Source organism: Arachis hypogaea, chromosome 3, assembly GCF_003086295.3.
Source record: "Arachis hypogaea cultivar Tifrunner chromosome 3, arahy.Tifrunner.gnm2.J5K5, whole genome shotgun sequence".
In the NCBI taxonomy this organism is placed as follows: Eukaryota; Viridiplantae; Streptophyta; class Magnoliopsida; order Fabales; family Fabaceae; genus Arachis; species Arachis hypogaea.
In genome coordinates, this window is record NC_092038.1 from 35,856,913 (window position 1) to 35,883,720 (window position 26,808).

The 26,808-nt window shown below is 36.1% G+C and overlaps 1 protein-coding gene across 2 annotated transcripts; it reads right to left on the minus strand.

Moving 5' to 3' along the window:
• Positions 1-1,397: 1,397 nt before the first annotated feature.
• LOC112790279 (protein CASP) lies at positions 1,398-9,280 on the minus strand. 2 transcript variants are annotated; one of them, XR_011879802.1, is made up of 19 exons: positions 8,917-9,280; positions 7,244-7,354; positions 6,902-7,080; positions 6,611-6,760; positions 6,417-6,505; positions 6,126-6,235; positions 5,455-5,549; positions 5,293-5,348; positions 4,763-4,928; positions 4,487-4,579; positions 4,258-4,386; positions 3,870-3,989; positions 3,652-3,738; positions 3,011-3,118; positions 2,701-2,844; positions 2,227-2,593; positions 2,068-2,147; positions 1,774-1,866; positions 1,398-1,693 (listed from the first exon to the last, which is right to left on the minus strand). XR_011879802.1 is itself a non-coding variant. In XM_025832607.3 (19 exons), exons 1-19 carry the CDS (start codon positions 8,999-9,001, stop codon positions 1,633-1,635), a joined length of 2,058 nt encoding a protein of 685 aa, XP_025688392.1. In that variant the 5' UTR covers positions 9,002-9,280; the 3' UTR covers positions 1,398-1,632. The 2 variants fall into 2 exon arrangements, 1 of the variants encoding a protein (XP_025688392.1); XM_025832607.3 differs by having other exon boundaries at positions 2,492-2,593.
• Between the last annotated feature and the right edge of the window lie 17,528 nt (positions 9,281-26,808).

A 26,808-nucleotide genomic window follows, 5' to 3' on the forward strand; every position in this document is an offset into this window, starting at 1 on the left:
ACTAAGCTGTTTTATTTTTGTTTGGTCAAAATAAAATAAATAAATAAATAAATATAACCACAAAAAAAAGAATACGACATTGTACGAGTACTCCTATTCATATTCTAAGTTAACATTTTAAAATAAGATTCCATACGTGTTTTTATTATTTATAGGTATATATTTAAAAAAATAATATAATAAAATAATAAGAATATATATATATATATATATATATATATAAAATAAAAAATAGTAATAAATTTAAAAGAATAAATAAATATATGCTTATATATATATATATATATTTTTTTTTATTATTGCTATGACTTCAACTAAAAAATTTTAGGGGCATTATGTTAACCAAAAAATATTATTTTTAGAAAAAATTATGAAAAAGAAATAATTAGTTATATAGTGATGTTTTTGTACATAATATTTATGTTTATTTTAATTAAATTAGATCATTTGACAATTTGGTTATTTATTTTGATTTTTTGAATTGGCATCAAACAAGGAGCGCAGGAACAGTAACGGATGCCATTCAAATTTTCACTTGGTAACTGTCAGTTGACATTAGGTTAATTTATAAATAAAGCTTTAGACACGTTTTGTAGAGAGTTCAATTCTTTTAGAAAATACTTAGAAATTCAAAGCGCTCTCAGCCCCTTCGCATCACAAAATAAAATTAGGAATATTAAGTAATTCCTCTGAACTCAAACACCGTAATTTTTTTTTTCGGTTTTTATTAATAAAATTTCTCAACTTTTACTTTTTCATTTATTTTACGTTTATGTTTCTTCTTCATTTTCTCTTTATCTTATTTGTTTTAATTTCTACAATTTACTTTGCCTCCGGCACCTCACATTTCTTTGTTTATTTGTTATTTTCGAGTACCCACATTTTCTTTTGAACATTAACAAAATTTGAGTAAAACACTATGTTTGTATGATTTTTTTTCATTTTTTTTGTTTTTACTGTACTTTTTACTATACTTTATTTTTGTTTTTATTACATACTAATTATAAGTAACAAAAGAATTGTGAATAATAAAAATTTATAGTCCAGAACGATACTAAATTAAAGAATACTAACAATACTAAAAAAATTATAGAATATTTTCTTTTTGTTTGACATTATAAAATGTATAATACTCCCTTTAGTGTTTTTATGTATTAAAATATATTTTGTCAACTTTTATATGTTTTTTTAATTTAGTAAGTAAATATTAATTTTATTATAAAATAAATTAATAAAATTTATTCAAATATTTAAAATAAAATAATAAGGTAATATAAAAAAAATTATTTAAATTGATGTGTTTTTTAGTAATTATTTATTTAAAATAATTTTGAGTAGTATAATCTAAATAATATTTATTTTATTATAATCCATTTTGATATAAAGATTACCAAACATAAATTAACACAAACTTATTTCTCATCAAAATCAAATTTACAAAATCAATTTTATACAAACAGGATCCAAATTCACACTAAAAAGTTGTCAACCGCCACTATATTTCATTGCATCAATATATTGTAATACAATAAAACATGACTGTTATATGTACAATATATTCGATGTCCATTTGAATATTGACAATTTGTTATCATCCCATCTGACAACTGAACTGCGAGAATGGACTCTATATTAGTGTCCGCGTGGAAGATCAATGTTTTTGTCTCCAATCAGGGATTCCTCTGAGCCATGGCTGATAGGAAGGAAAATAGTAGTTAGTGAAAATCCATCTATACAAAAGCCTTGACAACGAATTTAGCAGCGGGTAAATACCTTAGATAGCTCAAAGCTGACATTCGATAAAGACAGGTGAAGACTAATACATGCAATCCAATGGTGTAAAAGAATGCAAAAGTCCGGGCATACCTGCCAGACAATTATTTATCAACTAACCCACATAAATAATCATGAAAATCAATGGCACATCTTGATGATACTCCATTCATTTTGAAGAACTATATCAAGTAGGATGCATTGCATAAAGTAACAATGACAACAGATTAAGAGATAATTTAAACAGGAGAAACAGAAACATTGTAGTGTGCCTGAAATTAGGCAGGAACATACTTGTTACCAAGAAGAAAGCGTCCACTGCTGAGTGTAATTCTGTCCCTGAATCCCAGCTCCTTGTATCTTTGATCCCTTTCCTATTTACATGCAGAAGATTGATATATCAGCTTGTTGCTTGAATATAATAAAATTTGATTGAAAAGAAATAAAATATACCGAGAATTGAGACTATAGAAAATGGTGACCTGGGCTTGATGACTAGACATGATATCATTTTCCAACCTAACTAACATACAGTTCTGAAGACAATGTTACATTTCAAATCATCTAAAATCGCAGTTTTGATAAAAGTTACTTTTGATATGTGACACTAAATAGTAAATACAAACTTAAAATTATTCGTAATGATCGGAAAAAGTAATTGATTCCCGAGCAAGAATCAGTAATGCTTCACTTAAGAGATGTAAAGGAAATGGCATACTCTTTTTGAGAATGCAGCAAAGGGATTTATATCATCCTCGTATATCTTCCTGTATTTAGATTCAACATCTGAAGTGAAACCACTTTCAAGGTCTTCTGCATACTGAACGAAAAATCACATACAAATCAGAAGTTCAGGGTAAGCACACAGTTGTAGAGCGGGAAAAAAGAGAGAGCAGGTGTTGGGGTGGAGAGAGAAATTTACAAAACCTTCTTAGAACCCCTGGAAACCACTTTCTCAGTATTGTAATCATGAACATAACGAATCTTCCCATATAATTTGACATTATCTGCTTTCGTCTTTTCCAGCTCCACCGTTAATGCCCCAATCTTCTCCTTCAACTGCCTTATTTCCTATCAAATGTGAAAGATTCACCAAGTTGACGTAACATTATAATCCAAATGTAGATGAGATATATTGTAAAATAAAGCCGTAACATCATAATCTAAATCTGGATGAAATATAATGTGAAATAATAAGGAGTAGAAAGACATGAATCCCTATTGGCTATGAGTATACCTCTTCTGTCTCTCGTAAGCGTGCCCTAAATCGATCTCTTTGATTACAGATCACTTTAAGCATTGAGTTCTGATCTTGGTCTACGGATACATGTCTTTGATCTGAACTCTGATGCAGCAGAAGCAAATATAAGAAATCTTAAAAGTCTTGAACACAAATCCAACATAACGCAAGGGGAGGGAAGTGCAAAATCACTGGCTATAAAATTGTTGAATACAAAAGTAACTACTTAGCCTTGTCTACTAAGTAGGTCAAAGAATAACACTTGAGATTTCATCTGTTTCAAGCCCCCATTATTTTGAATGATAGATCAGACATGCTTGTGTCTCTTACTAAGATGCATTCTGTATACTCTATTTTACTTCTCCTAATATGAACATCATGTGGTTCCAAAGTTTTTGTCCATAGCTCATTAATATGAACTAGTTAGTCTTCCTAAGAAGAAAATTGTCAATGCTGCCGAAGATCATTATTTAGAAGTAAAAGTAGTGGGCTTCCCCACAAGAGAATTGCAGTATTAACCCAACAATAGAATATGTTAACAGTTGTTGAAATCATGATATTTTAATTCCATTGATGAATGCTCTTCAGAAATTTAAGGCAAATGCAATAAGAATAGAAAACTCTAAACAGGAATTCACCTCAGACACCTCCCCCCGTCCAGCCTCTGATAGATCCCAATCATCGAGGAAAGTTCCTTTATGATATTTTGGATTGGAACTATAACCCTGTACCAAAAGAACAGCTAGTTATAAAAAGCAGAAAAGAGAAAAGAGACAAAATGAAGCGGTTCAATTTCTATTATTGTGGTCAATATAGCAAAGGATGTTTTAAAATTTTAATTGCAATTGTTCCAAACCTTAGAAATATCATCTTCCAACTTCTGTATCAGTTTTTGTTGTTCATTCATCTTTTCCGTAAATTCTTTTATCTTCTCTTGTGCCGTCTCTAGTGAAGATGATTTCTCTGAAAGTTTGACCTGAAAAGAGTATATAATGTAATCTAACATTCGAAATAAATACATGGACAGCAATCACACCCACATATCATCTCGGAGAACAGTTTTGTAAAGCAAATGAAATGTTGCCGATCCCATTAACGTGGACAAGGTACAAAATGTAATGGTTCTAGCTTTCCCGGAAATTACACCAAAAAAAGTCCATATTATGACAGTTGATTGACTCTTTAACTAACAACAGTTTCTAGATGGGATTGGATGTCATGTAAAAAAAAAGCGATATTCATACCTTCAACTGTGTTAGCTCATGTTCCATTTTACGGTTCTTATCAAGAAGAAGAGATTCCATCTTGCTCATCTCCTCCCCACTGGTTGCCACTTCCCAGTCTTCAGCCTCAATTGAATTATAACCCACTGCCTGAATGTGTATGCCCATATTAATCATATAGATAGTGCAAAGCTAGGTATCCAAAATGAGAGGTTACATAAAAGGCCATTAGAAAGAACAATAAAACCACCTGCAAAATCTTCACTTTCTTACGCAAATCATCAACCATCTTTTCTGTTGGCCTTGCCTGAAGATCTCTCTTCATTGCCTCCAGAGTAGCTTCCTATATTAATAAAAGAGACCATCATGCATCCCACAAAGGAATAGCATGACCTTGCATTTAGGTAACTCAAGGGCAATGATTTCTCATCACCTTAGAAGAAAAGTGCATACTGATGAGTGAGCTTCAACTTGTTAAAATATCAGATAGTGTAATCTTTATAATTTTTAGCATAATAAACATCACCTTTTCGTTGAGCATTGCAGTAAATTTCTTTATGTCATTCATGTGCTCTTCTCGTTCTTTTGACAAGGTTGTTTCAATATTGTGTAGCTCCATGTTCAATTCAGATATTAACTTCTCTTTGGCAATTAAAGAGTTTTCAAGTGCACTATTTGAGTCCAAATTATCTCTGCAACAACAACCAAGAGTAATTTGAAGGCCACAAGACAATGAAATGAAACATGAAGCAAAATGGAATGATATGAGAAGACTGGCATTATATCATCATGTAAGTGTCCATATTTTGTAGGAAACAAGTTGACCATCTTTTGTACCTTAATAAAATTTTGAATTGAAAGGGTGTTGGATTGATGGATAGTATTGGCTAAAAACAATTTTGTTTAACTCCAAAACAGGAAAAGGTTTCTTTCTGAACAATTTGGATGCTGTAATCTGCAGTATTCATTTCACAAGTTGCTTGCTTGTTTACTTTGGGTCATCGGGTGCCAGAATATCATTTATCTGAAAAGACAAGGACTGAAATATTGCTATACCTATTCTTCATTTCTGTATTTTCATTTGCTGTTTGTAACTGGGATCGGAGAACCCCCTACACAGACATAGACGGATCACGGATTAGACACATCAATGAAGTTTGTGACATATGAACACCAAAAAATGAAATTTGATTTCCAAATAAAGCTTGTGAATTGCACCTTCTCTCTCTCTAAACTAAAAAGCATTGTTTGTGCTCGGTCAACCTCATCCATGAGGAGATTAACCTCTGATTGCTTAGCTGCCCTCTCTTCCTCTAAAAATTTCAAGAACACAAAAGGTCAGTTCATTCAACATAGAATAATCGTTGAAGTATCATGTTAGGGACTTGGGTATTATGAGGTGCTCAAAGTTCCACATCGGGTAGTATGGGATGCTTGATGTTGTATATAAGGAGAGTGGTTCTTCCCCTTTATCAGCTAGCTTTTAAGGTGTGGTTTCCCACTTTCCTTAAATACTTAACAATGGTATCAAATCCAGGTTGTTGGTGCCATGGGAAGGGCTACCTATAGGCTGGAATAAGGTGAATACCAAATAGTTGTTTCCTACTTTCCTTAGCTTTCCTTAGATACTTAACATATCATAGTTTCAACAAGCAAAGAGATAGACAAATGTGCTGATATTAGATTATAATAACAGAATAATGGTAAGTTACAGATTTTTAAATAATTAGTGTATGACCAGAATTTTAGATACTTAACATATCACAGTTTCAACAAGCAAAGAGATAGACAAATGTGCTGATATTAGATTATAATAACAGAATAATGGTAAGTTACAGATTTTTAAATAATTAGTGTATGACCAGAATTGATGACAACTAGCTGATTACCAGATTGAGCACGGAGTTCAAACAACTGATTTTGGGCAAGTTCATGTATTTTCTGCATATTGGAAACACTTTCTTTAGCACTCTGCAGCTGATCTTGCAATAACTGTTCCCTGTATACAAGAATCATTAATCTAAGTAAGTAATAACAAGACAGGGAAAGAATGCCTCTGATTCAAAAGGAGCAGTCAAAGTTCAGAGCTGGAAGGCCAAACAAATGTCATATCAACATGCAGCATTCTCATGTATTAAACTAAACAAACAAACAATTTCTGGCAGAAAACCAAAAGTTACCTTTCTTTTAAAACTTCTAATGTTTTCTGGTTCTCTTCCGCTAGACTGCGTTGCTTGATCTCCACAATTTCTTTTACTTTCTCTTCCATCTGACACACCAAAATTTATAAGTTCAACACCAGGTGCTAATGTCCAAAAAGCAACAGAGACTATAAATGTTGCAATATATACACAAGAGCACGAGCATCAATAACCTGCTGCTCCAATTGCCGATTTCGCTCTTCAAGCCTTCGTATTGTGGCCTGCTGATTCTTCAAGTGAGTTGCCTCTGTTCTGAATTCCTCAAGCTCAACTTTCATTTTTCGGTTCTCAGATTCTAGCTCAGACAGTTTGAGATCTTGCTCCTGTGCAAATATATAGATGAATTTCCATAAACACTCAAATAGAAAATATTCAAGTATATGAATATGGATAACACGGATTTCATACATATACAGTGCTAGCAAGCTTAGCCAGAAGTTCTTAGAAGCATTTCTAGAACTCACAGCAACTGATGCAATAGATGGGTAAGGATCAGGAGCTTCATAGATCTTTTGATAGATGTTAAGGAAAGCATTTTCTCCAAACTTTGCTCTCTTTGTAAGATTATCAACCTCTTCTTGGTAGCCCTTAAGCAATGTATTAAACAAACCCAATTTCTCCTCAGTTGGAGCTTTCTTAAAATCTGTATGCAGCATAATTTAAGATGTGTAAGACAATATTGTCTTTAGTAGGCACTAGGCCAGACAATAAATCATTGAAAAGAATAAAGTCATGATGAACATGACAGAAGGGGTATCATTTCACCTTAATGTCAAAATATCGGTTTAAACATGCATGATGCATACCTCTAGTGCTTTCTGCAAGCTTACGCCTATTTTTCTGACTGTTTTCCTGGTTTTCAGCAATACGAAGCCCTTGTTCATCCAAAATCGATTTCTCCTTTTCCAAGTCAAAATCTGCAACCCCCCTCCCCCAAAGAAAAAAAAGTTCAAGGTAAAATCATGGCACCCGTAAGTTTTTGCATTGTGATTTTAGGTACAAATATAGTTTTGCATTAAAATAAGTAATTCAGACATTGCGGCATGATATCAAGAGATTAAGGATCCCGAAGGAAAGTTTAACATAGCAGCGGAAAACACAGAAAACTGTCGTGCCACCTTTACTGTGTTTCATGTTCTAAAAAGTAATCTCAACCATGTCAATATTCTTTGGTAGCCTGATAAATGAGTAGCTGGTAACTACTACCTTTCTTTTTAATACCATCTCTGAATAAACAAAAGAACTGGAAGGGTGACAAAAGTAACATTCTAGAAAGGAAATTATTACTGTATGAAATTTGTTTGGAGCAATACTAGTATAAGAATTCAGTTCATATTGGAACTTCTTTTCACAGAATTAGTAAACCTCCTTTCATTTTGATTGTAATTTACTTTATTCTAAAGTTAAAGTGTTCCAAACAATTGATGAAGACGATTAAGTCATTATCTCTTCATTTTTTTGTGAAATTACCAAGATTTACATGATGCAGAATTTTCCCACAAAGAACAAATAATATGGTGCATGGCATGAACAATTTAAAGATGAGTGCACTAGAATTCAATCAGGCTGGTTAGAGGTTCCAACTATTCAAATAAAAAATAGTGGAAACTTGCATATAGTTGTCTTTATGTGAAGTTGATAATTGAAAACCATTAGATGATAATTTAGTTAAACATGTCAAATTATCTAATGGTTTTCAATTATCAACTTCACATGAAGATAACTACATGTGAGTTTCCACCATAAAAAGTATCAAAATGAGAGAAACGACGTCACTAACCTAAGTCGCCAACTCATGTTTTTGTGGATTGGACAATTTACAGTAGACATTACAATTTCTTTTTTCTTTGCATAGCATGATGTAATTACTGATTGTGTCCATTTCCCATACCATCCACACACGTCAATCTAGACCCTTCCTCTAATCGTCACCATCACACATTTTTTCTCCTTTTACCGTTCCTTACACGTTCTTACATCTCAATGCACACTCAACAATTTGGTTCGGGGGAAAGGGGAGGATTAAAAAATTCCATTCACATCAGGGCTTTTTTATACTTACAGCGTAAAGGTTCAAAATAAAAAAATAGGTGTGTTTCTGAAATACCACACCATCATAACTATGGACGTAATTAATATATATTAGTTCAGAAGTTAACGCTGTTGTTCAATTATGAATCGGTGTTTGGCATGCATAAATAGTATAGAAATGAGCGAATCAAAGTTCACTCAAAATGGTTAGTTCTACCTATTCAAACAAAAATTATGCATTAAGAAAATGATCAGAGCTAAGAACATGAAGTCATGACCCAGTTTAGTGTATAATTATTAGTATGCTGTAGGCGATTAACATAGAAAAGAATAATTTAACAATAAGGAAACAATACTGATGATAATTAAATAGATGAATTGAATGAAGAGCTGGAAAGTGGAATTGGAGCTGCAGAAAGAGGAATTGAATGAGTGAATGTTAGGATACCTTTCCAGAAGGCGGAGACGACGGAGATTGGAGAGTTGGCTTTATTTCCTCTCTCAGATCCACCTTGCAGAGGTGCAACCTCCATTTCTAACTTCTCACTTCTTAGTCTTCGCACTTCTCTTTTCACCAAATAATCGATCAATCGAATCTGAAGTTGAATGATCCTAATTTATCTCTCACTGGACTGGTAGGAGCTTGAGACTAATTATGGCGGTAAGCCGGTAGTGCACTCTGTATGGACATTCAATAGCCTCCCTCACTCTCTTCTCAATTGTATCTGTTGCCAAGGAAGAAAGAACACTTGGAAATGGAATAGCAGTTGTAACAAAGTGCAGTTGGAACTTGGAAATACGCAGTTCGGGGGGTTTGGTCGGTTCGGTTCGGTTTGTTTTATTTTTTTCTTTTTGGTTTAAGGTTTTGGGTTCGGTTCGGTTTGCTTCATTATTTTCTTTTTGGTGGCAATACCAGGTTGCTAATGGGTGGGCCGACCCAACCTTCAGATGGGTCATAAAAGTACTGGTCCTAAGAAAACAATTTTTGATCCAACACCAAATCGTCGAGCCCGACTGCAAGACTCAGAAGTTTGATAAAAACCTTTTTTTTTTCGATTTAATTAATCTGCAAATTCATATAGTTTGATTCAACTTGTAATTTTTTTTTATAATTTCCCGTTGAAAAGCCAATAGTTTTTATAACGTAAAATTTTTTTAATTAAATTTACGTTGGAATTTTTTGTAATCAAGTTTGTAGCACAATTTAACATTATAAAGTTTTTTGTTTGAATTGAATGAATTGTTATTTGACTTTTTAAAATAAAAAAAATATTTTAAACTTTATTAATTCCTATTTTATTACAAATTGTAATTATGAGTGTTTTTTTACAAAAAAAAAATAAATAAATTTTTCATTCATAAAATAGTCAAACGATCATATCATTAAAAAAAGCATAAGATTTACATTTAATAAAAAAGATAAACATTTTCTATTATAAAATATTCTCGACTGAATATCCAATTGTTTTTGAAATTGGAATCATTATGTAATAACCCATTTTAATTTGTACATTTGTTACTTTAAATTAATTTTTTTTAAATTTCCTTCACTTAAGATCTCCATTAACAACAAAAAACTCTTCTTCTAATATAGTACTGTAATCAATCAGTCATGTAAGGAAAAAAAAATTAAACTATCATAATCTCATTCCTTTCTATTATACAATGTAGTACTTATTAAATATGTAATTTTTTATTATGAGCATATTAAAAAGTAGAGCAAATTTTGTTTTTGAGAGATATTAAAATGATATTTTTCTTTATTTGTAAAATATACATTTTCTTCCATTAGAATTTTTAAAAAATCTCATCTTTAATCTATTTTAATTTTTTTGTATTAACTAATGTTAAGTTTATTTATTTTAAAAAAATAAATAAATTATTTTTTACAAAAATACCTTTTAACAAAAATTTTATTTTTTTATTAAATTTTACTTACTAAAATATCCTTTAATAAATTATTTTTTATTAATTAAATTGTATTTTTACTAAAATATTTTTTAAAAAGTTTAATAATTAAATTTTTTTTCTAAGAACCCTTCAATAATTTTTTTAATTATTAAATTATGATTTTATCAAAATTTTCATTAACAATTATTTTTAAATTTTACTATTAATTTTTCAATATCAATATATATTATTTTAACAATAAATAAAAAAATATTACCATTGATAGTATGTATAAAATTTAATATATATTGATCTCGAAAAATAATCTTACCAAATTTTTTTAATGTTAAAATAATATATATTAATATAAAAAATTAATAATAAAATATAAAAATAATTGTAACGAAAATTTTGGTAAAATTACAATTTAATAATTAAAAAATTATTGAAGGGTATCTTAGAAAAATAATTTAATTATTAAGTTTTTTATAAAAATATTTTGATAAAAGTACAATTTAATCAATAAAAAATAATTTATTAAAGAGTATTTTGGTAAGTAAAATTTAATGACAAAAAATAAAATTTTTATTAAAGGGTATTTTTGTAAAAAATAATTTATTTTTCTTGAAAAATGGATAAAATTAACATAAGTTAACACAAAAATTTAAAATGGATTAAAGAGAACTTTTTAAAAGTTATAAGAGAAAGGAATATACATTTTACAAATAGAGGAGAGTGGAGTGTCATTTTAGTATCTCTCAAGAGAAGAGAATGGAATTTTCTCTAAAAAATGTTATATAATTAATATGCTCATCAATTAATTAGAATACTATGTATTTAAAAAATAATGCTACATATCCAAGTCTTTTTGTTAACTAAGTTGATCTAACATAACAAAAATCAGTTATGGCTAATATTATTCTAAGTATTATTGTTTAACTTAGTTGAACTTGATTCATAAAAAGACTTTGATGTATAGCATTATGCTTGTTCATATCATGACCCACGACAAAGCCACCCAATAAGGATAAAAGGCCCACCAAAAAAGGATGGCCTCTCTAGCTTACCCGACCTCTCAAGAGGTCAGACACGACAAGAAAGTCCAAGTTTTACTTATCCAAATAAGTAACTGCCTCCCCGAAACTCTCCTACTATTTCTATCTCCACTAAAAGATAGATTCTTACAAATTTCCAAGATAAAGGGAACAATTATCTACAAATAAAGGTGGAACTACTCCAAAAGGTGGTTATCTATTCTACTATAAATATACTAACATCCCTCAGTTATATTTGCGTCCCCATCTACTAAAAATCTGCCTAAAGTCCTTACTAACATAAGTATCGGAGTATCTTGCAGGTACCACCCCCACCTCCTCACGAGGAACTCAAACATCGGCACTTCAGCACCAGAACAAGTCGGTCGCTGTCTCAAAAAGAGTCTGGACCTCACGTTCAAGCCCAAATCACCATTTCAGATAATCCTCGGAACATTGCCGCCATTGCCAGGGACTGGTGCACGAAATTGTGATCATCAATGGCGCCATCAACATGGTACGCACAATTGCAATCTCAACTCTTTATCACAACTTCGCACAACTAACCAGCAAGTGTACTGGGTCGTCCAAGTAATAAACCTTACGCGAGTAAGGGTCGATCCCACAGAGATTGTTGGTATGAAGCAAGCTATGGTCACCTTGTAAATCTTAGTCAGGCAAACTCAAATGGTTATGGATGATGAATAAAACATAAAGATAAAGATAGAGATACTTATGCAATTCATTGGAGGGAATTTCAGATAAGCGTATGGAGATGCTGTGTTCCTTCCGTCTCTCTGCTTTCCTACTGTCTTCATCCAATCCTTCTTACTCCTTTCCATGGCAAGCTGTATGTAGGGTTTCACCGTTGTCAGTGGCTACCTCCCATCCTCTCAGTGAAAATGTTCAACGCACCCTGTCACGGCACGGCTATTCAGCTGTCGGTTCTCGATCATGTCGGAATAGAATCCAGTGATTCTTTTGCGTCTGTCACTAACGCCCCACAATCGCGAGTTTGAAGCTCGTCACAGTCATTCAATCATTGAATCCTACTCAGAATACCACAGACAAGGTTTAGACCGGATTCTCTTGAATGCCGCCATCAGTTCTAGCTTATACCACGAAGATTCCAATCAAGGGATCCAAGAGATAAACATTCAAGCCTTGTTTGCTTGTAGAACAGAAGTGGTTGTCAGGCACTCGTTCATAAGTGAGAATGATGATGAGTGTCACATAGTCATCACATTCATCATGTTCTTGGGTGCAAATGAATATCTTAGAACAAGAATAAGCCGAATTGAATAGAAGAACAATAGTAATTGCATTAATACTCGAGGTACAGTAGAGCTCCACACCTTAATCTATGGTGTGTAGAAACTCCACCGTTGAAAATACATAAGAACAAAGGTCTAGGCATGGCCGAGAGGCCAGCCCCCAAACGTGATCAAAAGATCTAAAATGATCCAAAGATGATAATACAATAGTAAAAGGTCCTACTTATAGAGAACTAATAGCCTAGGGTTTACAAAGATGAGTAAATTACATAAAAATCCACTTCCGGGCCCACTTGGTGTGTGCTTGGGCTGAGCATTGAAGCATTTTCGTGTAGAGACTCTTCTTGGAGTTAAACGCCAGCTTTTGTGCCAGTTTGGGCGTTTAACTCCCATTCTTGTGCCAGTTCCGGCGTTTAACGCCGGGCAGTTTTGAGCTGATTTGGAACGCCGGTTTGGGCCATCAAATCTCGGGCAAAGTATGGAGTATTATATATTGCTGAAAAGTCCAGGATGTCTACTTTCCAACGCCGTTGAGAGCGCGCCAATTGGGCTTCTGTAGCTCCAAAAAAATCCACTTCGAGTGCAGGGAGGTCAGAATCCAACAGCATCTGCAGTTCTTTTTAGTCTCTGAATCAGATTTTTGCTCAGGTCCCTCAATTTCAGCCAGAAAATACCTGAAATCACAGAAAAACACACAAACTCATAGTAAAGTCCAGAAAAGTGAATTTTAACTAAAAAATAATAAAAATATACTAAAAACTAACTAAAACATACTAAAAACATACTAAAAACAATGCCAAAAAGCGTATAAATTATCCGCTCATTACAACACCAAACTTAAATTGTTGCTTGTCCTCAAGAAACTGAAAATAAAATAAGATAAAAAGAAGAGAATATACAATGAATTCCAAAAACATCTATGAAGATCAGTATTAATTAGATGAGCGGGGCTTTTAGCTTTTTGCTTCTGAACAGTTTTGGCATCTCACTCTATCCTTTGAAATTCAGAATGATTGGCTTCTTTAGGAACTCAGAATCCAGATAGTGTCATTGATTCTCCTAGTTAAGTATGATGATTCTTGAACACAGCTACTTATTGAGTCTTGGCCGTGGCCCAAAGCACTCTGTCTTCCAGTATTACCACCGGATACATACATGCCACAGACAAATAATTGGGTGAACCTTTTCAGATTGTGACTCAGCTTTGCTAGAGTCCCCCATTAGAGATGTCTAAGGTTCTTAAGCACACTCTTTTTGCCTTGGATCACAACTTTATTTCTTTCTTTTTCTATCTTTTTTTTTCGTTTTATTTTCTCCCTTTTTTTTTTGTTTTTCTCCTTCTCTTTTTTTTTTGTATTCACTGCTTTTTCTTGCTTCAAGAATCATTTTTATGATTTTTCAGATCCTCAGTAACATGTCTCCTTTTTCATCATTCTTTCAAGAGCCAATGGTGGACGAAATTGTGATCACATCAATATAGTATTAATATATTTATTGTAGGATTTTTGGTATGGGTGGACACAATTCCGTTCAACTGACCAGCAAGTGTACTGGGTCGTCCAAGTAATACCTTACGTGAGTAAGGGTCGAATCCACAGAGATTATTGGTTTGAAGCAATCAATATTTACTTTATTGATCTTAGTTAGGATGTCAACAAGGATTAATTTGGATTAAAAGTGAAATTACTGGAATTTGATAAAAGAGGGAACAATGTTACTTTGATTTGCAGTAATGGGAAACATGTTGGAGTTTTGGAGATGCTTTGTCCTCTGACTTCAACTCTTCCTTGAAATCCTCTTCTCACACGCAGGTTCCTTCCATGGCAAGCTCTATGTAGGGTGTCACCGTTGTCAATGGCTACTTCCCATCCTCGCAGTGAAAACTATGCACGCACTCTGTCACAGTACGGCTAATCACCGGTTGGTTCCCGCTCCTACTGGAATAGAATCACTCTTTTGCGTCTGTCACTAACGCCCAGCAGGTTAAAGTTTGAAGCACGTCACAGTCATTCAATCCCGGAATCCTACTCGGAATACCACAGACAAGGTTTAGACTTTCCGGATTCTCATGAATGCCGCCATCAATCCGGCTTATACCACGAAGATTCTGTTGGGGAATCTAAGAGATATTCATTCAATCTGATGTAGAACGGAGGTGGTTGTCAGGCACACGTTCATGGGTTGAGGAAGGTGATGAGTGTCACGGATCATCACCTTCTCCACAATTAAGCGCGAATAAACATCTTAGATAAGAACAAGCGTGTTTGAATGGAAAACAAAGGAATTGTATTAAATCATCGAGACGCTGCAGAGCTCCTCACCCCCAACAATGGAGTTTAGAGACTCATGCCGTCACAAAGTATGTAATTCAGATCTGAAAATGTCATGAGGTACAAGAAATGTCTGTAAAAGTTGTTTAAATAGTAAACTAGTACCCTAGGTTTACAGAAAATGAATAAACTAAGATAATTGGTGCAGAAATCCACTTCTGGGGCCCACTTGGTGTGTGCTGGGGCTGAGACTAAAGCTTTCCACGTGCAAAGGCCTTTCTTGGCGTCAAACTTTGAGTTATGACGTGTTTTGGGCGTTCAACTCCGGATAATGACGTTTTTCTGGCGTTTAACTCCAGACAGCAGCATGAACTTGGCGTTTAACGCCAAGTTACGTCGTCTATCCTCGCTCAAAGTATGGACTATTATATATTGCTGGAAAGCCCTGGATGTCTACTTTCCAACGCCGTTGAGAGCGCACCAATTGGACTTCTGTAGCTCCAGAAAATCCATTTCGAGTGCAGGGAGGTCAGGATCCAACAGCATCAGCAGTCCTTTTTCAGCCTAAGTCAGATTTTTGCTCAGCTCCCTCAATTTCAGTCAGAAAATACCTGAAATCACAGAAAAACACACAAACTCATAGTAAAGTCCAGAAATATGATTTTTGCCTAAAAACTAATATTATTTTACTAAAAACTAACTGAAACATGCTAAAATCTACATGAAATTACCCCCAAAAAGCGTACAAAATATCCGCTCATCACAACACCAAACTTAAACTGTTGCTTGTCCTCAAGCAACTAGATGAATAAAGTAGGTTCTAATAGAGATAAAGAAATAATAATATTCTCGAGTTCTAAATGAGGCTCAGATTCTTATTAGATGAGCGGGGCTTGTAGCTTTTTGTCTCTGAACAGTTTTGGCATCTCCCTGTATCTTTAAATTTTCAGAATGATTGGCATCCTTAGGAACTCGGAATTCAGATAGTATTGTTGATTCTCCTAGTGTAGTATGTTGATTCTTGAACACAGTCATTTTATGAGTCTTGGCTGTGGCCCTAAGCACTTTGTCTTCCAGTATTACCACCAGATACACAAATGCCACAGACACATAACTGGGTGAACCTTTTCAGATTGTGACTCAGCTTTGCTAAAGTCCCCAGTTAGTGGTGTCCAGAGCTCTTAAGCACACTCTTTAGCTTTGGATCACGACTTTAACCACTCAGTCTCAAGCTTTTCACTTGGACCTTCATGACACAAGCACCTGGTTAGGGACAGCTTGGTTTAGCCGCTTAGGCCTGGATTTTATTTCCTTGGGCCCTCCTATCCATTGATGCTCAAAGCCTTGGATCCTTTTTACTCTTGGCTAGTGCCCATGGCTTGTGAATATTGTGTTTTTTTTTTTTTTTGAACTGCTTTTTCTTGCTTCAAGAATCAATTTCATGATTTTTCAGATCATCAACAATATTTTTCGTGTTCCTCATCCTTTCAGGAGCCAATATTCATCAAATTCAAAGTACATATTATGCACTGTTCAAGCATTCATTCAGAGAACAAAAAGTATTGCCACCACATATAATTAATTATAAATTTTATTATTAAGAACTCGAAAAATATAAATTACTTCTTTATTCTAAAAGAATCTACTACTTTATTCATGCCTAATGATGATGAGAAAAATAAATTATAGCTTAATTGGAAATAAAATCAAAATAGACATCCTAATTACTACTAAATATCTTCTAAGGTTAATTTCTAAAAGGAATAATCTCTACTAAGTTGGAACAGAGAAATTGGAACTCAGCAACCTGTTGTTTTGAGGAGTGGATGCTCCTCTGACTCTTTGGGGTGTGGTTCAAGGATTAATTTTTGGCGCTTCAGTTCCCTTAGATCACGCCCTTGCTCCTCTTGTTCCTTGAGCAGTTTGCAGATCATGCTACCTTGATTATTCTGTTCTTCCTTTATTTGATCTATAGCTTCTTGCAATCTGGAAACAGAAGCCTCAAGTTGTTCCCAATATTCATATTGGGGCAGTTCTGGGAGGGCTTCTTGTGCTCTCCTTCTGACAGGATCCTCTTGTTGCTGTTGCCTGACCATTGATATTCCAGTAATGGGCTTTTCAATTGGGATATATTCAGTTATTCCCATCTTTACTCCAGCCTCTTTGCAAAGCATAGAAACTAGGCTTGGATAAGCCAATTTGGCGTCCTTAGAATTCCTGTTTGCTATTTTATATAGCTCACAGGAGATCAGCTGATGGACTTCCACTTCTTTTCCCAACATGATGCAGTGAATCATGACAGCTCTTTTGATGGTAACTTCAGAATGGTTGCTGGTGGGCAAGATGGAACGACAAATAAAGTCCAGCCAGCCTCTGGCTACTGGTTTTAGATCTTCTCTTTTGAGTTGGACTGGGATGCCAGTTGTACTGGTAGTCCATTTGGCTCCAGGGATGCATATGTCCTCCAGAACCTTATCCAGCCCTTTATTGACCCTTATCATTCTCCTATTAAAGGAGTCTGGGTCATCTTTCAGTTGAGGGATCTTGAATACCTCCCTGATCCTGTCAGAATGGGTATGAATGATTTTTCCTCTGACCACTGTCTTATGGTCAAAGATAGCAGCTCCAATGATTCTTTGCCTTTCTGTCTGCCATAGATTAGCATAGAATTCTTGAACCATATTCTTCCCCACTTTCGTTTCAGGATTGGCCAGAATTTCCCAATTCCTGTTCCGAATTTGCTCTTGGATTTCCGGATATTCATCTTCTTTCAGATCAAATCTGACTTCCGGGATCACTGATCTGTGACTCATTATCTTGTAGTAATGGTCTGAATGTTCTTTAGTTAAGAACTTCCCTTGGTTCCAAAGTGGCTTTGGAACGCTTTCTTTCTTTCCTCTTGGGGTGGTTTGTTTCCCTTTAGGGGCCATGATCAAGAGACACAATAGTTTTTGTGATCACGGGAAAACACACCAAACTTAGAGCTTTGCTTGTCCTCAAGCAAAAGAGAGGAAAGAAGAGGGATAGGAGGAGAGCAATGTGGAATGGTGATGATGAGGAGGGCGCCGAACACAAGATATAGGGAGGGGGGGTGGGTAATTTTCGAAAAAAATAAGAAAGAGATAAGATAAAAGATATAATTTTAAAAGATATGATCAGAAAAAGATATAATTTTAAAAAGGAAAAGATATAAATCAAAATTTAAAAGATAGAATTGAATTTTTAATTTTGAAAAGGATTTTTAAAAGGAGTTAAAGATGTGTTGGAAACAAATTTGAAAAGCTGATGGCTTAAATTGGAAAGCCATTTGTTCTTTTGGGTTAAGATAAATCTAAAAAATTTGCAATCATTGGATTTTAGAAATTAGGATAAAAACTTTTGGAATTGAAAGTGATAATTTAAAATATGTTTATGCAAGAAATCATGAATTGAAACATAAAAATTTTGAAAAAATGCAAAGAAAAACGAAATTGTACCTCCTCCCACCATCCTGGCGTTAAACGCCCACATGGTGCATGGTTTGGGCGTTTAACGCCCAGATGTTGCTTCTCCTGGGCGTTCAACGCCCATGTGATGCTTCTTCCTGGCGTTTAACGCCAGGAGGTCCTTCTTTACTGGGCGTTTTTCTAAACGCCCAGAATGCTAGCAGATTGGCGTTAAACGCCCAGAAGGTGCATCTTTCTGGCGTTTAACGCCCAGAAGATGCTTCTTCTTGGCGTTTAACGCCCAGAAGGCTACCCTTACTGGCGTTAAACGCCCAGTGGGTGCTTCTTTTGGGCGTTTAACGCCCAAAGTATTTCTTACTGGCTTTTTCATGCCAGTGAGCTTCCAAATTTCTCTGTAACTCTTGGGACTTCAATCAATTACTAATTCACCTTTGAAGATACTTGGACTCAAACCTGTAAAGAAAAGAAAATTTATTTAATCAGTAAATAAACTTTGTAAATGGCTGGGTTGCCTCCCAGCAAGCGCTTCTTTAATGTCATTAGCTGGACTGACACTGATATTCAATGTAATCTCAGTCTTGAGCATTCTTGCTCGAAATTATCTTCAAGATAGTGTTTAACTCTTTGTCCATTGACAATGAACTTTTTGTTAGAGTCACTATCCTGAAGTTCTATGTATCCATATGGTGATACACTTGTGATTACATATGGACCTTTCCACCGGGATTTTAATTTCCCAGGGAATAATTTGAGCCTTGAATTAAATAGCAGAACTTTCTGTCCTGGCTCAAAGACTCTGGATGACAATTTCTTATCATGCCATCTTTTTGCTTTCTCTTTGTAAATTTTTGCATTTTCGAAAGCATTGAGTCTAAATTCCTCTAGCTCATTTAACTGGAGTAACCGTTTTTCTCCAGCTAACTTGGCATCAAGGTTCAGGAATCTGGTTGCCCAATAGGCTTTGTGTTCCAGTTCCACTGGCAAGTGACATGCCTTTCCATACACAAGCTGGTATGGAGAGGTCCCTATAGGGGTCTTGAATGCTGTTCTATATGCCCACAGAGCATCATCCAAGCTTCTTGCCCAATCCTTTCTACGGTTAATTACAGTCCGTTCCAGGATTCTTTTAAGTTCTCTATTTGAGACTTCAGCTTGCCCATTAGTTTGTGGGTGATATGGAGTAGCCACCTTGTGGTTGACTCCATAACGTACTAGAGCAGAGTAGAGCTGCTTATTACAGAAATGAGTACCCCCATCACTGATTAACACTCTAGGGATACCAAATCTGCTGAAGATATGTTTCTGGAGGAATTTTAACACTGTTTTAGTGTCATTAGTGGGTGTTGCTATAGCTTCCACCCATTTGGATACATAATCCACTGCCACCAGAATATAGGTGTTTGAGTATGATGGTGGGAAAGGTCCCATGAAGTCAATGCCCCATACATCAAACAACTCAATTTCCAAGATTCCTTGTTGAGGCATAGCATAACTGTGAGGCAGGTTGCCTGATCTCTGGCAACTATCACAGTTAAGTACGAATGCTCGGGAATCTTTATAGAGAGTAGGCCAGTAGAAGCCACTCTGGAGGACTCTTGTGGCTGTTCGTTCACTTCCAAAATGTCCTCCATACTGTGATCCATGGCAATGCCAGAGGATCTTCTGTGCTTCTTCTTTAGGCACACATCTACGGATTACTCCGTCTGCACATCTCTTAAAGAGATATGGTTCATCCCAAAGATAGTACTTTGCATCTGTGATTAATTTCTTTGATTGCACCTTACTGTACTCTTTGGGTATGAATCTTACTGCTTTGTAGTTTGCAATGTCTGCAAACCATGGCACTTCCTGGACGGCTAGTAATTGCTCATCCGGAAAGGTTTCAGAAATTTCAGTGAGAGGGGGGGACGCCCCTTCCACTGGCTCTATTCGGGATAGGTGATCTGCTACTTGGTTTTCTGTCCCTTTTCTGTCTCTTATTTCTATATCAAACTCTTGCAGAAGCAACACCCATCTGATGAGTCTGGATTTTGAATCCTGCTTTGTGAGTAGATATTTAAGAGCAGCATGATCAGTGTACACAATCACTTTTGATCCTACTAGGTAGGATCTAAATTTGTCAATGGCGTAAACCACTGCAAGTAGCTCTTTTTCTGTGGTTGTGTAATTCTTCTGTGCATCATTTAGCACACGGCTGGCATAGTAAATGACATGCAGAAGCTTGTCATGCCTTTGTCCCAACACTGCACCAATGGCATGGTCACTGGCATCACACATTAGTTCAAATAGTGATGCCTTTGTCCCATGCATCATAAAGGGATTCATTATCTCCTTGTTTAAAGCCTTGGATGCTTAGTCTTAGCTGTGTCATCCGTTTGGGAGGGAAATAGTGATTCAGGAATTTTTCTGACAGCTGTTTCCATGTTTTTATGCTGTTCTTAGGTTGGTTGTTTAACCACCTCTTAGCTTGATCTTTTACAGCAAATGGAAACAGTAGTAATCTGTAGACATCCTGATCTACTTCCTTATCATGTACTGTATCAGCAATTTGCAGAAATTGTGCCAGAAACTCTGTAGGTTCTTCATGTGGAAGACCAGAATACTGGCAGTTTTGCTGCATCATGATAATGAGCTGAGGATTCAGCTCAAAGCTACTAACTCCAATGGAAGGTATACAGATACTACTCCCATATGAAGCAGTAGTGGGGTTAGCATATGACCCCAGAGTCCTCTTGGACTGTTCACTCATACTTACTTCCATAATGGAATACAAGTTGAGAATTTATAGTTTGGAATGTAGCAATAAAAATGGAATAAATAAAAAAAGAAGTTAAAAATATATTTTTTTTTAAAATAAAATAAAAACGAAATAAATAAAAGAAAGTGGAAATATTTTGAAATTGAAAATTGAATTTTTATAAAAGATTTTCGAAAAAAAAAATTGTTCAAAATTAGTTAGAAAAATAAAAATTTTTGAATTTTGAATTTTATGATGAAAGAGAAAAACACACAAAAGACACAAGACTTAAAATTTTTAGATCTAATGCTCCTTAATTTTCAAAAATTTTTGGAGGGAAAACACCAAGGAACACCAAACTTAAAAATTTTAAGATCAAGGCACAAGAAAAACTCAAGAACACTTTGAAGATTCACAAGAACACCAAGAACACAAGGAAGAACACCAAACTTAAAATTTTTAGAAAACCAAAATAAATTTTCGAAAATTATAAAAATTAACAATAAAACACCAAACTTGGAGTTTGGCACAAGATTAAATCAAGAAAAATTATTTTTGAAAAAGATTTTCAAAAGTACTGGTGCTCCCTTATCAAGAATATAAGCCAATTGGGAATAAATATGACACTTGATGCAGATGTTCTTGAAAAGAAACTATCCTATCAAAATTTAATGACTCTATAACAATAAAAATAAAAATAAAAATAAAAATAAATTATTCCTAATCTAAGAAATAAAATAAACCTTCAATTGTCCAAACTCAATAATCCCCGGCAACGGCGCCAAAAACTTGGTGGACGAAATTGTGATCACATCAATATAGTATTAATATATTTATTGTAGGATTTTTGGTATGGGTGGACACAATTCCGTTCAACTGACCAGCAAGTGTACTGGGTCGTCCAAGTAATACCTTACGTGAGTAAGGGTCGAATCCACAGAGATTATTGGTTTGAAGCAATCAATATTTACTTTATTGATCTTAGTTAGGATGTCAACAAGGATTAATTTGGATTAAAAGTGAAATTACTGGAATTTGATAAAAGAGGGAACAATGTTACTTTGATTTGCAGTAATGGGAAACATGTTGGAGTTTTGGAGATGCTTTGTCCTCTGACTTCAACTCTTCCTTGAAATCCTCTTCTCACACGCAGGTTCCTTCCATGGCAAGCTCTATGTAGGGTGTCACCGTTGTCAATGGCTACTTCCCATCCTCGCAGTGAAAACTATGCACGCACTCTGTCACAGTACGGCTAATCACCGGTTGGTTCCCGCTCCTACTGGAATAGAATCACTCTTTTGCGTCTGTCACTAACGCCCAGCAGGTTAAAGTTTGAAGCACGTCACAGTCATTCAATCCCGGAATCCTACTCGGAATACCACAGACAAGGTTTAGACTTTCCGGATTCTCATGAATGCCGCCATCAATCCGGCTTATACCACGAAGATTCTGTTGGGGAATCTAAGAGATATTCATTCAATCTGATGTAGAACGGAGGTGGTTGTCAGGCACACGTTCATGGGTTGAGGAAGGTGATGAGTGTCACGGATCATCACCTTCTCCACAATTAAGCGCGAATAAACATCTTAGATAAGAACAAGCGTGTTTGAATGGAAAACAAAGGAATTGTATTAAATCATCGAGACGCTGCAGAGCTCCTCACCCCCAACAATGGAGTTTAGAGACTCATGCCGTCACAAAGTATGTAATTCAGATCTGAAAATGTCATGAGGTACAAGAAATGTCTGTAAAAGTTGTTTAAATAGTAAACTAGTACCCTAGGTTTACAGAAAATGAATAAACTAAGATAATTGGTGCAGAAATCCACTTCTGGGGCCCACTTGGTGTGTGCTGGGGCTGAGACTAAAGCTTTCCACGTGCAAAGGCCTTTCTTGGCGTCAAACTTTGAGTTATGACGTGTTTTGGGCGTTCAACTCCGGATAATGACGTTTTTCTGGCGTTTAACTCCAGACAGCAGCATGAACTTGGCGTTTAACGCCAAGTTACGTCGTCTATCCTCGCTCAAAGTATGGACTATTATATATTGCTGGAAAGCCCTGGATGTCTACTTTCCAACGCCGTTGAGAGCGCACCAATTGGACTTCTGTAGCTCCAGAAAATCCATTTCGAGTGCAGGGAGGTCAGGATCCAACAGCATCAGCAGTCCTTTTTCAGCCTAAGTCAGATTTTTGCTCAGCTCCCTCAATTTCAGTCAGAAAATACCTGAAATCACAGAAAAACACACAAACTCATAGTAAAGTCCAGAAATATGATTTTTGCCTAAAAACTAATATTATTTTACTAAAAACTAACTGAAACATGCTAAAATCTACATGAAATTACCCCCAAAAAGCGTACAAAATATCCGCTCATCAGCCAACCTTCATGAACAACAAATTCAAAAGACATATGCACTGTTTAAGCATACATTCAGAAAACAAAAGTATTGCCTCCGCATCAAAATAACTAATCTGTTATAAAATTCAAAATTCATGCAATTCTTCTCTTTTTCAATTAAGAACATTTTTCATTTAAGAGAGGTGATGGATTCATAGGACATTCATAACTTTAAGGCATAGACACTAAGACACTAATGATCACAAGACACAAACATCGATAAACATAAGCATAATTTTCGAAAAACAGGAAAATTAAAGAACAAGGAAATTAAAGGACGGGTCCACCTTAGTGATGGCGGCTTGTTCTTCCTCTTGAAGATCTTATGGAGTGCTTGAGCTCCTCAATGTCTCTTCCTTGCCTTTGTTGCTCCTCTCTCATGATTCTTTGATCTTCTCTAATTTCATGGAGGAGAATGGAGTGTTCTTGGTGCTCCACCCTTAGTTGTCCCATGTTGGAACTCAATTCTCCTAGGGAGGTGTTCAGTTGCTCCCAATAGTTTTGTGGAGGAAAGTGCATCCCTTGAGGCATCTCAGGGATTTGATGATGAGAAGGGTCTCTTGTTTGCTCCATCCTCTTCTTAGTGATGGGCTTGTCCTCATCAATGGGGATGTCTCCCTCTATGTCAATTCCAACTGAATAACAGAGGTGACAGATGAGATGAGGGAAGGCTAACCTTGCCAAGGTAGAGGACTTGTCCGCCACCTTATAAAGTTCTTGGGATATAACCTCATGAACTTCTATTTCTTCTCCAATCATGATGCTATGAATCATGATAGCCCGGTCTATGGTAACTTCGGACCGGTTGCTAGTGGGAATGATTGAGCGTTGGATAAACTCCAACCATCCCCTAGCCACAGGCTTGAGGTCATGCATTCTCAATTGAACCGGCTTTCCTCTTGAATCTCTCTTCCATTGGGCGCCCTCTTCACAAATGACTGTGAGGTCCAACCTTTGATCAAAGTTGACCCTTCTAGTGTAAGGATGTTCATCTCCTTGCATCATGGGCAAGTTGAATGCCAACCTTACATTTTCCGGACTAAAATCCAAGTATTTCCCCCGAACCATAGTAAGCCAATTCTTTGGGTCCGGGTTCACACTTTGATCATGGTTCTTGGTGATCCATGCATTGGCATAGAACTCTTGAACCATTAAGATTCCGACCTGTTGAATGGGGTTGGTAAGAACTTCCCAACCTCTTCTTCGAATCTCATGTCGGATCTCCGGATATTCACTCTTTTTGAGTTTGAAAGGGACCTCGGGGATCACCTTCTTCAAGGCCACAACTTCATAGAAGTGGTCTTGATGCACCCTTGAGATGAATCTCTCCATCTCCCATGACTCGGAGGTGGAAGCTTTTGCCTTCCCTTTCCTCTTTCTAGAGGTTTCTCCGGCCTTGGATGCCATAAATAGTTATGGAAAAACAAAAAGCAATGCTTTTACCACACCAAACTTAAAAGGTTTGCTCGTCCTCGAGCAAAAGAGAAAAGAAGAGAGTAGAAGAGGAAGAAACGAAGGAGATGGAAATGGCTTTGTGGTTCGACCAAAGAGGGAGAAGTAGTGTTTAGGGTGTGTGAAAATGAAGGAGTGAAGATAGGTTTATATAGGGGTGGGGAGAGGGTTAGGGTTCGGTATTGGAAGGGTGGGTTTGGGAGGGAAAGTGGTTTGAATTTGAATGGTGAGGTAGGTGGGGTTTTCTGAAGGATGGATGTGAGTGGTGAAGAGAAAGATGGGATTTGATAGGTGAAGGATTTTTGGGGAAGAGGTGTTGAGGTGATTGGTGAATGGATTAAGAAGAGAGAGAGAGTGGTGGGGTAGGTGGGGATCCTGTGGGGTCCACAGATCCTGAGGTGTCAAGGAAAAGTCATCCCTGCACCAAGTGGCGAGCAAAATTGCTCCCTGTGCCAATTCTGGCGTTAAACGCCGGGCTGGTGCCCATTTCTGGCGTTTAACGCCAACTTCTTGCCCTTTCCTGGCGTTTAACGCCAGTCTGGTGCCCCTTTCTGGCGTTAAACGCCCAGAATGGTGCCAGACTGGGCGTTAAACGCCCATCTGCTAGCCTTACTGGCGTTTAAACGCCAGCAAGTTCTCCTCCAGGGTGTGCTGTTTTTCTTTCTGTTTTTGCTTTTTCAATTGATTTTGTGACTTCTCATGATCATCAACCTACAGAAAACATAAAATAACAAAAGAGAATAGATAAATATAATAAGATTGGGTTGCCTCCTAACAAGCGCTTCTTTAATGTCATTAGCTTGACAGTGGGCTCTCATGGAGCCTCACAGATACTCAGAGCAATGTTGGAACCTCCCAACACCAAACTTAGAGTTTGAATGTGGGGGTTCAACACCAAACTTAGAAGTTGGTTGTGGCCTCCCAACTCCAAACTTAGAGTTTGACTGTGGGGGCTCTGTTTGACTCTGTTTTGAGAGAAGCTCTTCATGCTTCCTCTCCATGGTTATAGAGGGATGTCCTTGAGCCTTAAACACAAAGGATTCTTCATTCACTTGAATGATCAATTCTCCTCTGTCCACATCAATCACAGCCTTTGCTGTGGCTAGGAAGGGTCTGCCAAGGATGATGGACTCATCCATGCACTTCCCAGTCTCTAGGACTATGAAATCAGCAGGGATGTAATGGTCTTCAACTTTTACCAGAACATCCTCTACAAGTCCATAGGTTTGTTTTCTTGAATTGTCTGCCATCTCTAGTGAGATTTTTGCAGCTTGCACCTCAAAGATCCTTAGCTTCTCCATTACAGAGAGAGGCATGAGGTTTATACTTGACCCTAAGTCACACAGAGCCTTCTTAAAGGTCATGGTGCCTATGGTACAAGGTATTGAAAACTTCCCAGGATCCTGTCTCTTTTGAGGCAGTTTCTGTCTAGACAAGTAATCCAATTCTTTGGTGAGCAAAGGGGGTTCATCCTCCCAAGTCTCATTACCAAATAACTTGTCATTTAGCTTCATGATTGCTCCAAGGTATTTAGCAACTTGCTCTTCAGTGACATACTCATCCTCTTCAGAGGAAGAATACTCATCAGAGCTCATGAATGGCAGGAGTAAATCCAATGGAATCTCTATGGTCTCAGTGGGGGCCTCAGATTCCCATGGTTCCTCATTAGGGAACTCATTGGAGGCCAGTGGACGTCCATTGAGGTCTTCCTCAGTGGCGTTCACTGCCTCTTCCTCCTCTCCAAATTCGGCCATGTTGATGGCTTTGCACTCTCCTTTTGGATTTTCTTCTATATTGCTTGGAAGAGTACTAGGAGGGAGTTCAGTAATTTTCTTGCTCA

Excerpts from the sequence above, each read along its gene's own strand:
- LOC112790279 (XM_025832607.3), bottom strand. The coding sequence starts at position 9,001 with ATGGAGGTTGCACCTCTGCAAGGTGGATCTGAGAGAGGAAATAAAGCC. Across the intron at positions 7,081-7,243 it reads GCTTGCAGAAAGCACTAGAG|ATTTTAAGAAAGCTCCAACT; the intron begins GTATGCATCATG and ends TGCTGCATACAG. Across the intron at positions 6,236-6,416 it reads TTAGAAGTTTTAAAAGAAAG|GGAACAGTTATTGCAAGATC; the intron begins GTAACTTTTGGT and ends TCTTGTATACAG.